General features: G+C 45.5%; 1 protein-coding gene across 3 annotated transcripts in view; it reads left to right on the forward strand.

The window, feature by feature from the left end:
• The first annotated feature begins 203 nt into the window (after positions 1 to 203).
• Positions 204 to 17,210, forward strand: part of DDX47 (DEAD-box helicase 47) — a 100,409-nt gene continuing 83,402 nt past the window's right edge. Inside the window, exon 1 of one of the 3 annotated variants that reach the window (XM_077277820.1) lies at positions 204 to 441. In XM_077277820.1, coding sequence (XP_077133935.1) covers positions 382 to 441 — 60 coding nt within the window. In that variant the 5' untranslated portion in view covers positions 204 to 381. Of the gene's footprint in view, positions 442 to 470; positions 555 to 17,210 lie in introns of those variants that run through there. The other 2 variants (XM_077277822.1, XM_077277821.1) reach the window with 2 other exon arrangements.

A 17,210-nucleotide genomic window follows, 5' to 3' on the forward strand; every position in this document is an offset into this window, starting at 1 on the left:
TGGATATATCTATATGCAATAAGTGTCTGTCTACTGGGATTTAGCATTCTTATATAGAGCAGGCTAAAAGTCAGCTACAGGACCTGGTCCCTCTGCCAACTAGGAAATAGCCGGCTCTGTGTGAGAAAGCGAAATCCCAGTGCACAGAAAGACCAGGGCCTTTAGCCTTGTTGGATTTATTTAGCCACAACCCCAGACAGAGAGACTCCTATACTGTCACGTGAGCTGTGACGCTACGTGCCCATGACGTCACTCCGTCTTACACCTCCATTCTATCACCTTACAGTCTGTATCTTAGCAACAGCGCGTGCCCGAGAAACGAGCAGCAACATCCGGTCACGTGATGTGTGCCGGCGCGTGCTGAGAGGAAACTGAAGGAACATGGCGGCGCACGTGGAGGACACAGCAGCCGAGGAAGAAGAGAAAACGTTTGGAGACCTGGTGAGCCCCTGAAGGAGGAGCGTGTGTGGTGCGCGTTCGCTTTACTGTATCTCTGCTTACTGCTATCTGTGCGCGACATGTCGCTGGAATGGTGTGTCGGCTGCGGAGTTGATGTTCTTACTGTGTAACCCGTATTTTCTCTGCTAAACTACAACTCCCAGCATGCATCAACCTAATGCGGGTGATATTGTTTTTCGGCGTTGTGTGTTTGGTGCCATAGAGCCCCTCCGCAGAGTCAGTATTGCCTCCGGGGGTCTCGGCTTTGGCACATAGGTTAGTTATAGCAATCGCTGTGTGCGCCTCCATCTTCCTTCCTTAGGGTAGGTGCAGACGATCAGTAATCGCTGTGTGCGCCTCCATCTTCCTTCCTTAGGGTAGGTGCAGACGATCAGTAATCGCTGTGTGCGCCTCCGCATCTTCCTTCCTTAGGTTAGGTGCAGAAGATCAGTAATCGCTGTGTGCGCCTCCATCTTCCTTCCTTAGGGTAGGTGCAGACGATCAGTAATCGCTGTGTGCGCCTCCGTCTTCCTTCCTTAGGGTAGGTGCAGACGATCAGTAATCGCTGTGTGCGCCTCCATCTTCCTTCCTTAGGGTAGGTGCAGACGATCAGTAATCGCTGTGTGCGCCTCCATCTTCCTTCCTTAGGGTAGGTGCAGACGATCAGTAATCGCTGTGTGCACCTCCATCTTCCTTCCTTAGGGTAGGTGCAGACGATCAGTAATCGCTGTGTGCGCCTCCATCTTCCTTCCTTAGGGTAGGTGCAGACGATCAGTAATCGCTGTGTGCGCCTCCATCTTCCTTCCTTAGGGTAGGTGCAGACGATCAGTAATCGCTGTGTGCGCCTCCATCTTCCTTCCTTAGGGTAGGTGCAGACGATCAGTAATCGCTGTGTGCGCCTCCATCTTCCTTCCTTAGGGTAGGTGCAGACGATCAGTAATCGCTGTGTGCGCCTCCATCTTCCTTCCTTGGGGTAGGTGCAGACGATAAGTAAACGCTGCAGGTTAGATACTTGGTACTTGCGCAGCGTTCAGATGTTACACCATAGTGGGGAATTTCCCTGCCCACTATACGTCCAGAGACGCCTGCGGCACACCCATGGAGACGGACATGTGGTGTACATTAGGGTTGAGCGACCTTTAGTTTTTTAGGGTCGAGTCGGGTTTTGTGAAACCCGACTGTCTTAAAAGTCGAGTCGAGTGAAATCGGCCGACCACCGTGAAAAGTCAGGTTTCGGCCGAAACACGAAACCCAATGAAGGAATTTATTTATTCTCCCTCTCTCCCTCCTCCGTCTCTCTCTCTCTCCCTCTCTCCCCTCCGTCCCAGCACAGAAAATTTCGTATTGCACATTCCAAATCCCTACTGCGCACAAGCGATAGCATGACGATAGGCGTTCACTCCCCTAAGACCTATGTCATCACTCTGCCCACGCTCATTCATTGGCTGAAAAAATGGCGCTAAACGCGTCATACGAAACGCGACTTTAGCGCCAAGATCGCGTACCGCATGGCCGACCACGCACAGGGATCGGGTCGGGTTTCATGAGACGCCGACTTTGCCAAAAGTCGGCGACTTATGAAAATGCACGACCCGTTTCGCTCAACCCTAGTGTACATCTCTCCAGACCGCAGCATGTCTATCTTGCGGAGATGCAAATCTCTGCAAGAGAAATTTCCCCATACAGTGTATTGGACGCGGTGACTCCGAACGGCTCAGTGATCATATGCAGATTCACCTGCGTTCAATCGACGGCAGCGCTTTGGGTGCTGCGAACGTGCGCTGAATTCAAAGTACTGTGACTCCAGATCGTGGGCACCCAGCCTTAGTTATTTGGCTCCTGATACATTATAAAAGTTTTTTTTTTTCCCCGCTATCTACACTGTTTGAGTGTGGTTAAAAGATCAAAAGGCCCAATAATGACCTGGTAATCGTCAGCCATGATGTGCGTGGAGCCTTTATGGTCGCTGTGGGGCACGTCTGCTGGGGGCTACATACCTCTTATTTTCTACCATTTCCTCTTTACAAAGTTGCTGAGGATTTTGGAAAGCCTTTTGGGGGACCTTGGGCCGGGATACAGCTGTTACCAGCATGGTATGCACTGACCATGGTCACTCATAGGTGACCTGTTGCCTCAGTATTCATTGACAGTGGGGCGCTGTGAGGTTGTCGTCTGAGTGACGCTGCCTTGTGAAGTCACGGCCAATACACTGACTGTAGTGCCTTCTTCACACGGCCATATTTTCGGTCATTAGTTGTCTGTGTGATCAGTACACTGATCCAACAATAACCAAGTCTGCCTCTGTACACACCATTCTTCCAATGGATCTGTGGTTCTTTTGGAAAACCCCAGCATGCAGTATTTTGGTCTCATTTATGAACCAGACTAGTGGATGTCATTAACAGTCAGCTCCTGTATGTGTCTGCTAGGTGACAGGACTGTACACTCAACCAGGCTGCTGATGTGCCTGGTCTAAAGCATACACTTTCCCTTTTGTGTTTTTACTCTTTGGTCCATATACCATATTTTTCAGATTATAAGACGCACTTTTATGATCCCCAAAATTAGGAGGAAAATGGGGGAGTGTCTTATAAACGATGGTGGTACGGTGGCGAGCGGTAGCCCTGCGGCGGCATATGGCGGCTGCCATTCTTCTTTTAACTTCTAACTCGGCGCAGATGGAGGAAAGCCGAGATCTCCATCCGGTCCTGCATCTACGTGATGTCTCCAGGAAAATGGCTGGGGATGTAGCGCTGGCGCAGATGGAAATTTCGGCACCAAAATGTCCATCTGCACATGCGCCGCCCGGCAGCGATTTTCCCGGAGTCCACGCATAGTGCCGGGACTCCGGGCTTTCACAAAATGTCGGTGGAGCCCCCGCACCGCCGGACACCCACAGCGCCACTCTTACCTCCTCCAGCAGCAACCCTGGGACCCTGCTCCACTGCAGCCTGCACTACTGAACACCTGCAGCAACCCTGGGATCCCGCTTCGCCGCAGCCACCACCCCTGTAAGCAATACGGCTAAGTTCACACGTGCGTTTGGTTGGTCTGCGTATGGCTGTGTACCTCCTCCCTTATGCTTCGCCTACTTCCGCATTCGTCCTGCGTACCTATCTTTAACATTGGGTAAACAGGGACATGCGTTGTATGTGGATGCGTCCGCATGCAGCATTTTGATGCGTTCCCGTGCCGTCGGTGGGCACAACTTTTTGCATTCCCGTGCGGTCAGCGGGCATGTCAAAACGCCGCATCCGCATACAACGGTTATCCCTGCGTACCCAATGTTAAAGATAGGTACGCAGGATGCATGTGGAAGTAGGCGGAGCTTAAGGGATGAGGTACACAGCCATACACAGACAAGCCAAATGCAAGTGTGAACCCAGCCTAAGACACCTGGATTGTAAGAAGCGCTACCATTTTATTTAACCCCTTCATGACCCAGCCTATTTTGACCTTAAAGGGAACCTGTCACCCCGTTTTTTCGGTATGAGATAAAAATACTGTTAAATAGGGCCTGAGCTGAGCATTACAATAGTGTGGTTTGTGGACCCCGATTCCCCACCTATGCTGCCGAAATACGTTACCAAAGTAGTCGTTTTCGCCTGTCAATCAGGCTGGTCTGGTCAAAAGGGCGTGTTGTCTTCCCCCAGATTTTGCGTAGTTTTCCGTTGGTGGCGTAGTGGTGTGCGCATGTCCAAGGTCCAGAATCCTCTGCCAGGGGATTTAAAAGAGCGCGCTGTTCGTTATTCATTGGTGATCGGTGGGCGCGGCCATCTTCCTTTGGCCGCGCGTGCGCAGAAGCGGCGCTCTGCTGGCCGCGGCTTCAGGAAAATGGCCGCCGCGATATCCATCTGCGCACGCGCGGCATCCCGCGGCCATTTTCCCGAAGCCGCGGCCAGCAGAGCGCCGCTTCTGCGCACGCGCGGCCAAAGGAAGATGGCCGCGCCCACCGATCACCAATGAAATAAGGAACAGCGCGCTCTTTTAAATCCCCTGGCAGAGGATTCTGGACCTTGGGCATGCGCACACCACTACGCCACCAACGGAAAACTACGCAAAATCTGGGGGAAGACAACACGCCCTTTTGACCAGACCAGCCTGATTGACAGGCGAAAACGACTACTTTGGTAACGTATTTCGGCAGCATAGGTGGGGAATCGGGGTCCACAAACTACACTATTGTAATGCACAGCTCAGGCCCTATTTAACAGTATTTTTATCTCATACCGAAAAAACGGGGTGACAGGTTCCCTTTAATGACCTGGCCGTTTTTTGCAATTCTGACCAGTGTCCCTTTATGAGGTAATAACTCAGGAACGCTTCCAACGGATCCTAGCGGTTCTGAGATTGTTTTTTCGTGACATATTGGGCTTCATGTTAGTGGTATATTTAGGTCGATAATTTTTGCGTTTATTTGTGAAAAAAATGCAAATTTGGCTAAAATTTTTAAAATTTTGAATTTTTATTCTGTTAAAGGGAGGGTGCCGTGATTTTAATTTTTGTATTAATAATTATTGATTATATAATCAATTATTTTTAATACAAAACTAAATGTACTACTTTCATACTTTTTTATTTATTCCCTTTTACTTTGGCCACTGGAGGCCGCCATTTTTATTAGTGTGGGTGTAAGTGTCTGGGCACGACACTTGCACTCCTCACTTACGGCAGCCATGTACATAGGAGCCTGCAGTCGGACTCCGACCCCATCTCCTGCTTCACAGCTGTGACTTGGGCACGCTCACTGAGCTGCTACGTCACAGCTGTGAGAGGAGATCGCGGCCATTTTGTTTGCTGTGGGCTGCGATGACCGAAGATGTTGGGGAGAAGCTGCTGGGAGCGAGGGTCCAGGGTAAGTATCTGCAGTGCTAGCAGTGATCGCAGCCTGTAATTAGTATTACAGTACAGGCTGCCATCACTGCCGACCTGCACTGTCTTGCTGAAAGCTTCCTCCCTCAGTCCAGGGGCCAGAAATCCCCCAGCAGCAGCGTGTCTCCCTGTATATGGAGCGTTATGTCTGCTGCTTCTCTGTGCAGCACTGATTTGCGGCTGGAGCCTGGATGTGTTGCACCTCATCACACTCACACAGTGACTGTAGGTGCAGCCTGGAGTCCGTGTTTCTAAAAATAGAGCAACTCTCTGCAGCCGGGGATCCCTGGGTGGTTACAAGGGGCGGCACCCAGGCTGGCCAGTAATGGTTAACCCTTCGCTGCCTGCTGTGCATGGTGCAGGAAGATCAGTGTGCAGGCAGGCAGCAGTCTGGGGGCTTCACCTATGGATCAGGTGAAAGGTCTGCACAGTGTAAAGAGGTGGGCTATGGTTGGCACAATAATATTGTTCTAACACTTGGGCTATGGTTGGCACAAGGAAGCAGACCCTAGGGGGTGATGACACTCAGCAAGCTCTAGCTGCTGTGTCACTACAAGTCCCAGTATGCCAGGACTGAGCTCCTAAGTGTCGTAGTCCTGCAGCTCCTCAGGTCTCCTGCCTGATCTTCCTACTATACATTCCAGAGCAGAGGGCAGGTGGCAGCAGTCTGAGACTAGTGATCCAGGGAGCAGAAGAGGAAAGACTGTGGCTGGGCCCTGACACCCACACTAAGCTCCCTGACACTCACCCCATGCCCCCTGACACCCACCCCATACTCCCTGACACTCACCCCATGCCCCCTGATACCCACCCCATACTCACTGACACTCACCCCATGCCCCCTGATACCCACCCCATACTCCCCGACACCCATCTCGTGCTCCCTGAAACCCACCTCAATCTCACTGACACCGCAAGCCTCGTGTCTTTCAGGACAAGCTGTGAGGATCGTCACCAAGGGCGTACATACAAATCATAGGGCGACAAAGCATATAGTCTAGTTGCCCCCCCCAAAAAATAAATAAAAATAAAATAAATATAATAATTGTGGGGGTCACAGAAGGGCATAGCTCACAACTTTCCTGCCTTTGCATAATAAATATACCACCATATATATTTATTACATAATACTGCCATATAGGTCATACATAATGCCGCCATATATATTTTATAACATAATACTCATAAAGACCACACATTATACCTCCACATATATTTATTACATAGTACTGCCATATAGGTCATACATAGTGCCGCCAGATATATCTATTACATAATACTGTAATATGGACCGTACGTAATGTTGCCATATATATTTTTTACATAATGCTGCCATATAGATCAAACATAATATTGCTGGATATATTTATTACATAAAACTGCCATATAGATCACACATGATGCCACCATATAATGTATATTTTTAACATAGCACTGCCATATAGACCACACTTGATGCCGCTAATTATTATGTGTGACCTGTATGATGGCATTATGTGTGATCTATATGACAGTATTATATGTGATATGTATGGTTGTATTATGTTTGATCAGTATGGTGCAATAATATGAGAACTATATTGTGGGATTATGTGTGATCTATCTATGTGGCAGTATTATGTGAGAATTATATGGTGGTTTTATATGTGATCTATATGGCGGTATTATGTGTTATCTGTATGGCAGTATTCTATTCAGAAAGGGGACCCATTCTATGGTGGTTCTGGTTGAGCACCTGCACGCGGGTCTGGGGTAATTGAGGGGGCAGCATGACCTCCAGTTAGGTGCAGTCAGGGCTGGTGAGGCAGCTGAAGAGAGGGGTCTCATTTTTATCGTTACTATATGGCTACATTTCCTTCCCAGCATCACCCCGGACTGCGCCTGTCGTCTCACTTTCACACATCACCAGGACAGGATGGAGAAGACAGGATCTGAGGAGGGGAATGGGGTCTGCATGCAAAGTCTGGATCAGAACAGGTCATCAATCCGCAGAAATGTTTCCTGGATTTCTGTGGAGCAGACGGTCCATCCATGTGTATAAAAGACAGCGCTCTATGTACAATCCCTGGCTGCTCCGCGCACTGAACAGGGTGCCCCCCATAGACCAGCACACTGCTCTCCTGAAATACTTTGTGCTGCTGTCACCCTGCTCCCTCCACCACATATCTCCCCAGAATCCTTTCTGCCTGCCATCCTCGGTGACTGTCTACTTGTCAGTATAAGGCTGCCATCACACGTTCATTATTTGGTCAGTATTTTACATCAGTATTTGTAAGCCAAAACCAGGAGTGGGTGATAAATACAGAAGTGGTGCATATGTTTCTATTATACTTTTCCTCTTATTTTTCCACTCCTGGTTTTGGCTTACAAATACTGAGGTAAAATACTGACCAAATACTGCTAGTGTGACGGCAGCCTTACTCTGTAGTCACCAACAAAATGGCTGCTCACTGGGTTCCTGAATCTCATCCTCTTATCCCTTAGCAAACACCCAGAAGGGGAGGAGAGGAGACATCACACACGTCAGCAGACTCCGCCCATAATTACTGCAGTGCAGTAATGTGAGCTAGTTGTACACTAGGTTTTTGTCAAATTTCAGTAGCTGCTCCCCCTAGTGTTTAAAAGTGGAAATGCCAAACCTTTTAAAATTATTTTTCATATTTTACTAAATTATAAACAAATGAAAATATTTTTTAAGAAAATGTAAACATTAATTCTTTACAATTTTTCAATTGCTGGAAAAAAAAATTTTTTGATGGCACCTTCCCTTTAAACAAGAGAGTTATGTGACACAAAATAGTTAATAAATAACATTACCCACATGTCTACTTTACATCAGCACAATTTTGGAAACAAAATTTTTTTTTTTTGCTAGGAAGTTATAAGGGTTAAAATTTGACCAGCAATTTCTCATTTTTACAACGAAATTTACAAAACCATTTTTTTTAGGGACCACCTCACATTTGAAGTCCGTTTGAGGGGTCTATATGGCTGAAAATACCCAAAAGTGACACCATTCTAAAAACTGCACCACTCAAGGTGCTCAAAACCACATTCAAGAAGTTTATTAACCCTTCAGGTGTTTCACAGCAGCAGAAGCAACATGGAAGTAAAAAATGAACATTTAACTTTTTAGTCACAAAAATGATCTTTTAGCAACAATTTTTTTATTTTCCCAAGGGTAAAAAGAGAAACTGGACCCCAAAAGTTATTGTACAATTTGTCCTGAGTACGCCTATACCCCATATGGGAGGGGAACCACAGGGCTCGGAAGGGAAGGAGCGCCATTTGACTTTTTGAATGAAAAATTGGCTCCAATCTTTAGCGGACACCATGTCGCGTTTGGAGAGCCCCTGTGTGCCTAAACATTGGAGCTCCCCCACAACTGACCCCATTTTGGAAACTAGACCCCCCATGGAGCTTATGTAGATGCATAGTGAGCACTTTGAACCCCCAGGTGCTTCACAAATTGATCCGTAAAAATGAAAAAGTACTTTTTTTTCACAAAAAAATTTTTATCCTCAATTTTTTCATTTTCACATGGGCAACAGGATAAAATGGATCCTAAAATGTGTTGGGCAATTGCTCCTGAGTACACTGATACCTCATATGTGGTAACAAACCACTGTTTGTGCACACGGCAAAGCTCGGAAGGGAAGGAGCGCCATTTTACTTTTGAATGAAAAATTAGCTCCAATCGCTAGCGGACACCATGTCGCATTTGGAGAGCCCCTGTGTGCCTAAACATTGGAGCTCCTCCACATGTGACCCCATTTTGGAAACTAGACCCACCAAGGAACTTATCGAGATGCATAGGGGTAAACCACTGCTTGGGCACACGTCGGGGCTCAGAAGGGAAGTAGTGACTTTTGAAATGCAGACTTTGATGGAATGGTCTGCGGGCGTCACTTTGCATTTGCAGAGCCCCTGATGTGCCTAAACAGTAGAAACACCCCACAAGTGACCCCATTTTGGAAACTAGACCCCCCAAGGAACTTATCTAGATGTGTGGTGAGCACTTTGAACCCCCAAGTGCTTCACAGAAGTTTGACGCAGAGCCGTGAAAATAAAAAATAAATTTTCATTCCTCTAAAATTGTTTTAGCAAGCAATTTTTTATTTTTGCAAGAGTAACAGGAGAAATTGGACCCCAATAATTGTTGCCCAGTTTGTCCTGAGTATGCTGTTACCCCATATGTGGGGGTAAACCACTGATTGGGTGCACGTCGGGGCTCGGGAGGGAGCACCATTTGACTTTTTGAACGCAAGATTGGCTGGAATCAATGGTGGCGCCATGTTGCGTTTGGAGACCCCTGATGTGCCTGAAAAGTGGAAGCCCCTCAATTCTAACTCCAACACTCACCCCAACACACCCCTAACCCTAATCCCAACTCTAGCCATGACCCTAATCACAGCCCTAACCCCAACACACCCCTAACCACAACCCTAACCCCTACACACCCATAACCCTAATCCCAACCCTAACCCCAACACACCCCTAACCCCAGGCCTAATCTTAACCCTATTTTCAATCCTAGCCCTAATTCCAACCCTAACTCTAATTCTAACCCTAACCCTAAGTCTATGTGCCAGGGTGGATTTGATTTAAATCTAACTGATTTAAATCACTAGTCAGTAAGGCTTGATTTAAATCAGTGATTTAAATCAAAGTTTCTACCTAAACTAGTTCTTGCTACTTTAACATGCAAGTAGATGAAGATTTTTAGAATCACTTTTTATATTACGTTTTTCTCCCCAGTTTAATGGGTTAATCATTCATATTTGGACACCACTGTTCTGTTGTACTTAGGAAGGAGAAAAATAATCCTGACCTTAATAACAATTTAAATAGATTTATTAAACTGAAACAATAACAACATTACAGCATAAGTTATTTGCTTAAACATCCATGTTTGTTAACTAATTTGGCTAAACAAAATATATATATATATATATATATATATATATATATATATATATATATATATATATATATATATATATATTTTAAGAAACTTAGACTGTCAGCCCAGCCGACACATGAAAAACTTAAATACTACTGTCCCTGCTGTCCTCTGTAGCTCACTTGTCGTCATCTTCATTATCATCTTCTTCTTTGTTCCTATTCATAATCTGGAAAAGAAAAACAAGCTTTCCTGCTTTATTGGGTCCCAACCGATTTCTCAATTTAGAATGAATGAGTCCAAAGGAAGAGAATATTCTTTCAACGCCTGCAGAAGAAGCTACTGCTGTTAAAAGTGAAATCATTACTTGAACAGTCTCTAAATCCAAGCGCTTAAGTGACTTCCACCAGTTTACTGGTGTGACCTTCCTTAAAATATCTTCAGCAAACATATATTTCTTGAATGGTTCCCCCTTAGCTCTGAAGTTTATTATAGTTGGCATTAAAGATGGATGATTGCTGGATACCCATGTCATAGCTAACTCCTCTTCCTCAGCACTTAGGTTTTGACCCTGATATTGGACATTGACAATATTTGCCAAAAAAATGAGCTGGAGTCAGTGCTTGTCCCATTCGTTTGTTTACTGCTTGTAATTTAATTCTGTCCATGTGTAGTTCTGTTTTTAAGTGTTCACTCAGTTCCTTCCAAATTTCAACAGCATCCGCAATAAAACAGCTATTTTTCTGTATTTTGTTTAAAGCTTGAGAGATGGGTTTCAGGAAGCTCAGCATATGTTCAACATTTCTCTTAAGCCCAATGTTGAGGATTTTGGCCGTGACAGTGCCATCTATTTTATCTCGATTTTCTTCACAAAGTGTCATCAGAATAGGCCAGTTTTTGATATACTGCTCAAAACAGTCCACCACAGAGTTCCATCTAACATCTTGTGGGAGCGTTAGCTTGGTTCCACCCATCCTTTTCAGAGCTGCTGCAGCAAAATGATTATTACGGAAGTATTTAGCAATTTCAACAACATTAGCCTTTATTTCTGGAACACTTAAGTCTTTGGCTAAGAGGTGCAGCAAATGAGCACTGCAACCATATGTTATTAGCAGCTTTGCATTCCCTCCCTGCTCTTCTAAATCTCTTCTCATCTTGGATACGTTTGCAGCATTGTCAGTGACCAAACTGCGTACTAGACATTTGAATTTTTGTTCACATGTCGTTATAGCTTTTACTGCCACTTCTTGTAAGTATTCTGCTGTGTGTGCATTTCCTGACGTATCAGTTGTTTGTGCAAGGGAGACTTTACCTTCTTCTGTTGTTATACAAGCACATACAATAGGATCATTGTGGACATTACTCCACCCATCAATACTTAGGTTAACAATTTTACCCTACAGAGCTGTTGCACATTGCTCCATTTCTCTGTCATACACTTGATCCAGCAGTTTCCCTGCAACATCAGCTCTGCTGGGTGGACTGTATCCTGGTCTCAGTGACTGAACCATATTAATGAAATGTGGGTTCTCAGTCAGCCGGAAAGAAGAGTTCGTTGCATAAATAAACTGGGCAATTTTTTCATCAATCTACTCTTTTTCTAATCTAGTTCTTATCACAAACCTATCTATGGTGGTTCCAGGAGGTAAAGGTTTTTTCTTCCTTTTGGGTGATGGTGATATGTGGCTGTGGGTGTCTGATGATGATGATGCTGCTGCTAATGAAGCACTATCCTGGATGGATAACTCTGAAACTGTAGAACAGGATGATGGTGATCTTGGAGGTGGATAGTTTCCAGAATCCATGAATTCTCCTAAACAAAAAAAATCAATGCTGTTATTTTATTGTTTATACAATTTCTGCTTATTGTACACAACACATCACTGCCCCATGCCCCAAAAGGAATATTTGTTTTTCTTCATAACTGTACCAAATGACAGTAACATGCAGTAATAATAAGAAATATAATTTTTCTCACACATGACAGTTCAGTCTTTAGAAATAGGATTCAATAAAAATGTTTACCAACCTGAAGATCCTGCCTGTTCAGAAGTGTTTCTTCGGTCATCTTCATCACCGCACTTCTCATGATGTTGCCTCATTCGCGCCACCAGGCCTTGCATCTCTTTGTTGCATCGTTTGCATTTTGCACGCATGCCTGCCTTACCGATAGGCGAAGGAGCTTCATTAAAATATTCCCAAACTGGGTCTCTTTTACGGCCTGCTGCCATTATAAGGAAAGAATGTAATAAACCTCAGATCGTATTGTACACACAAACAGATCCAGACTTGTCTGTCTGTGGCTATGGTTCAGTATTGTGCTCAAAGTTTCACTTTCATTTTCTTGTCTGCTTGCCCTTCCTCCTCCTCACACTTAGATTCACATTCTTCTTGTGTTGTGCAGATCTATTCCACTCCAAATAATCAGAAACATATTGTCTAACTTCTTGGACTGAAGGGGTTGATTCTGTATTCATAGGTTTGTAGAACAATAGGATTAAGGTCTTTTTCTTAACTCTGTTCATGTTGTAACATTTTTGCCGTGAAGAAGAGGCTGGGACCTCTGCGGAGTCAAATTCAGTTTTGAGAACTTCGTAAGTAAAGCGAGCGTCTGTGATAATATAGGAGAGAAACTGCCCACTAATCCTACAGAAACCTCTGGAAGAGCATGGCATTGTGAATGTTACACATATACAGCCTTTATTCTACTGAGTTAAACAACTCAGCTTTATCTCATGATGGAAGAACCTTTGGATGGTAAAATATTTTCCTCAAAAAGCAGTTTATTGAAAAAAATCTGATTTAAATAAAAAAATCAGATTTTTTATTTTTTATTTTTTTTTTAAAAAAACATTGATTTTTATCCACCCTGCTATGTGCCCACGTTGCGGATTGATGTGAGATTTTTCTGCACCATTTTTGAAAAATCCGCAGGTAAAAGGCACTGCGTTTTACCTGCGGATTTACCGCGGATTTCCAGTGTTTTTTGTGCGGATTTCAGCTGCGGATTCCTATTGAAGAACAGGTGTAAAACGCTGTGGAATCCGCACAAAGAATTGACATGCTGCCGAAAATACAACACAGCGTTTCCGCGCGGTATTTTCCGCACCATGGCCACTGCGGATCCGCAGCCAAATCCGCACCGTGTGCACATAGCCTAATTCTAGCCCTAACCCTAGTGCAGAAAAAAAAAAAATGTATTATTGTCCCTACCTATGGGGGTGATAAAGGGGGGGGGGGTGGTTCATTTACTATTTTTTTTATATTGATCACTGTGATAAGTTTTATCACAGTGATCAAAATGTACCTGGAACGAATTTGGCGGGCGCACTGCGCATGCGCCCGCCATTTTGGAAGATGGCGGCGCCCATGGAGAAGACGGACGGACTCCTGGAGGCTCGGTAAGTATGAGGGGGGGGGTGGATCGGAGCACGGGGGAGCGGGCAGGAGGACGGGGGGGGCGGACGCAGGGGACTACGGGACAGAACGGAGGACTGGGGAGGCGATCGGTGGGGGGGGGGGGGGTGCGGCACATCAGGGTTTCCAGCCATGGCCGATATTGCAGCATCGGCCATGGCTGGATTGTAATATTTCACCACTTTTTATAGGTGAAATATTACGAATTGCTCTGATTGGCTGTTGAAAGTGCGATCGTAGCCACCAGGGGGTGAAGCCACCCCCCCTGGGCTGGAGTACCACTCCCCCTGTCCCTGCAGAACGGGTGAAATTGGAGTTAACCCTTTCACCCGATCTGCATGGACGCGATCCCTCCATGACGCCACATAGGCGTCACAGGCCGGATTGGCACCGACTTTCATGACGCCTACGTGGCGTCACAGGTCGGGAAGGGGTTAAAAAAAAAAAGTTGTTTATTTTTCTCCTCAAAATTTTGAGTGTATATTTAGTATCGCCGCTTTCAGAATCGCCCGATCTATCAATAAAAAAAAAAATTAACCTGATTGCTAAACAGCGTAATGAGAAAAAAATTCAAAACGCCAGAATTAAGTTTTTTTTGGTCGCTGCGACATTGCATTAAAATGCAATAACGGGCGATCAAAAGAACATATCTGAACCAAAATGGTATCATTAAAAACGTCAGCTCGGCACACAAAAAATAAGCCCTCACCCAACCCCAGATCACGAAAACTGGAGACGCTACGGGTATCGGAAAATTGCGCTTTTTTTTTTTTTTTTTTTTTTTTAAGCAAAGTTTGGAATTTTGTTTCCCCACTTAGATAAAAAAAAGATCCTAGACATGTTTGGTGTTTATGAACTTGTAATGACCTGGAGAATCACAATGGCAGGTCAGTTTTATCATTTACTAAACCTAGCAAAAAAGCCAAACAAAAAACAAGTGTGGGATTGCACTTTTTTGCAACTTCACCGCACTTGGAATTTTTTTCCCATTTTCTAGTACAATAAACAAGAGGATGAATGACCTCGGGGAGATCAAAACATCCAACACCGCGGAGATACCATCACGTGTTTCTCAACGCAGTGATCCAGAACACTGCCCCCATCCCTTAAAGGGCCACTGTCACCCCCCTCCAGCCGTTATAAACTAAAAGAGCCACCTTGTGCAGCAGTAATGCTGCATTCTAACAAGGTGGCTCTTTTAGTTTTAGGTTCAAGTATACCCCAAAAAAAGCGATTTGATACTTAGCCATAATTGGTGTCTCTAGCCACGTAGGCTGGTCCTCCCTCCCCAGCTTGGCCAGATCCTCTGCCGTCACTCACATCTTCTTGGTCTTTCTGCGCCGCCCCCTCAGCGCTGTTTAAGCTCTGGCCATCTGCCGTCCCAGCCTCGCACTGTGTTATGCATTATGCACAGTGCGGGGCTGGGATTCCAAAGGTGGGGGCCGCACTGCCCACGCAGGCGCAGTGTGAAAGCCTGGCTTGGACGACAGACGGCCAGAGCTGCCTGCGCAGAACAGTACTACACAGCGCAGGCGCTGGTTTGAAAACGTAAACAGCGCTGAGGGGGCGGCGCAGAAAGACCAAGAAGTGACGGCAGAGGAGCGTTTCGAGCTGGGGAGGGAGGACCAGCCTACGTGGCTAGAGACACCAATTATGGCTAAGTATCAAATCGCTTTTTTTGGGGTATACTTGAACCTAAAACTAAAAGAGCCACCTTGTTAGAATGCAGCATTACTGCTGCACAAGGTGGCTCTTTTAGTTTATAACGGCTGGAGGGGGTGACAGTGGCCCTTTAAGGGAAATAAGCAAATGCATGTAGAAAAGCCGCAGAGACACCATCACGTGTTTCTCAACGCAAGCAATGAATAGCCAGGTCTTTCACCGGGAAGGAAATACCTTTGCTTGCGTTGAGAAACACGTGATGGTGTCTCCGCAGCTTTTCTACATGCATTTTCTAGTGCAAGGCATGGTAAAACCAATGGTGGTTTTCAAAAGTACAACTCGTCCTGCAAAAAAAAAGCCCTCGCATGGCCATTTTGATGGAAAAATAAAAAAGTTATGGCTCTGGGAAGGAAGGGAGCGAAAAACGAATAAGGGCTGCGTCTTGAAGGGGTTAATGAACATTTTTAGGTGCTTCATAATAAATAAAGCCATGTGGAAGGAAAAATTAACATTTACATTTTTTCTCCCAAAAATGTTAATTTAACCCCTAATTCTGCATTTTCACAAGGTTAACAAGAAATAATGGACCTTACAATTTGTTGTGTAGCTTCTACTGAGTACACCAATACCCCATATGTGGTGGAAAACTACTGTTAAAGCACACGGCAGAGCTCGAAAGTGTAGGAGCGCCCTTTGAGTTTGGGAATGCAAAATTTGCTGGGATATATAAAGGATGCTATATTGCATTTGTAGAGCCCCCTGATGTGCCTAAACAGTGGAAATCCCCCCCCAACCCCAACAAGTGACCCTATTTTTGTAAACTAGACCCCTGAAGGAACTTATTTATATGTGTGCTGAGCATCTTGAACTTCCAGATGCTTCACAGAATTTTATAACATTGAGTCGCAAAAATGAAAAAATAAGTTTTTTTTCCTCAAACATGTTGCTCCAGACCCAAATTTAAATTTTCACAAGGGTTTTAGGAGTAGATGTACCTTGCAATTTCTCCTGAGTACACTGATACCCCATATGTGGGGAAAAAATGACTGTTTGGGCGCATGGTAAGGCTCAGAAGGGAAGGAGCACCAATTGAATTCTGGAGAGCAGTTTTGGCTGGAATAGATAGCAGACACCATGTTGCATTTGAAGAGCCCCTGACATGCCAAAACAGCAGAAACCCCCACAAGTGACACCATTTTGGAAACTACACCTCTTAAGGAATTCAACTAGCTGTGTAGAATGCATTTTAACATTCAGGCATTTCATAGAATTACTTTGATCTTACTTTGGCACCAAGTTTTCAATTTTCAAAAAGGATAATAGAAGAAAATGGACCACAAAAAATGTTACAGAATTTTGCCTGAGTATACCAATACCTCGTGTGTCAGGGGTGCACAACTCCAGTCTTCAAGGACCACCAACAGTGGAACATTCTTATAGTTCGGGTCTCGGCGATACTAAATAGATGTACCTTATATACTCGAGTATAAGCTGAGAATTTCAGCCCATTTTTTTAGGCTGAAATTGCCCCTCTGCTTATACTCGAGTCATACCCAGGGGTCGGCAGGGGAGGGGGAGCAGCAGCTGTGTAATAATACTCACCTGCTCCTGGTGGTGCAGTCCCTGGTTCTCTGGCGCCGGCAGCTTCTTCCTGTAGTGAGCGGTTACATGGTACCGCTCATTACAGTAATGAATATGGATCCGACTCCACTCCCATGGGGGTGGAGCCGCATATTACTGTAATGAGCGGTACCATGTGACCGCTCACTACAGGAAGAAGCTGCCGGCGCCGGAGAACCAGGGACTGCACCGCGCCAGGAACAGCTGAGTTTAACGCAGTGCGCGATATTCACCTGTTCCCCGTTCCACCGACGACCGCCGCTGCGTCTTCCCCGTCCTCTGCAGTGACGCTCAGGTC

This window comes from Ranitomeya variabilis, chromosome 8 (assembly GCF_051348905.1).
Source record: "Ranitomeya variabilis isolate aRanVar5 chromosome 8, aRanVar5.hap1, whole genome shotgun sequence".
NCBI lineage: Eukaryota > Metazoa > Chordata > Amphibia > Anura > Dendrobatidae > Ranitomeya > Ranitomeya variabilis.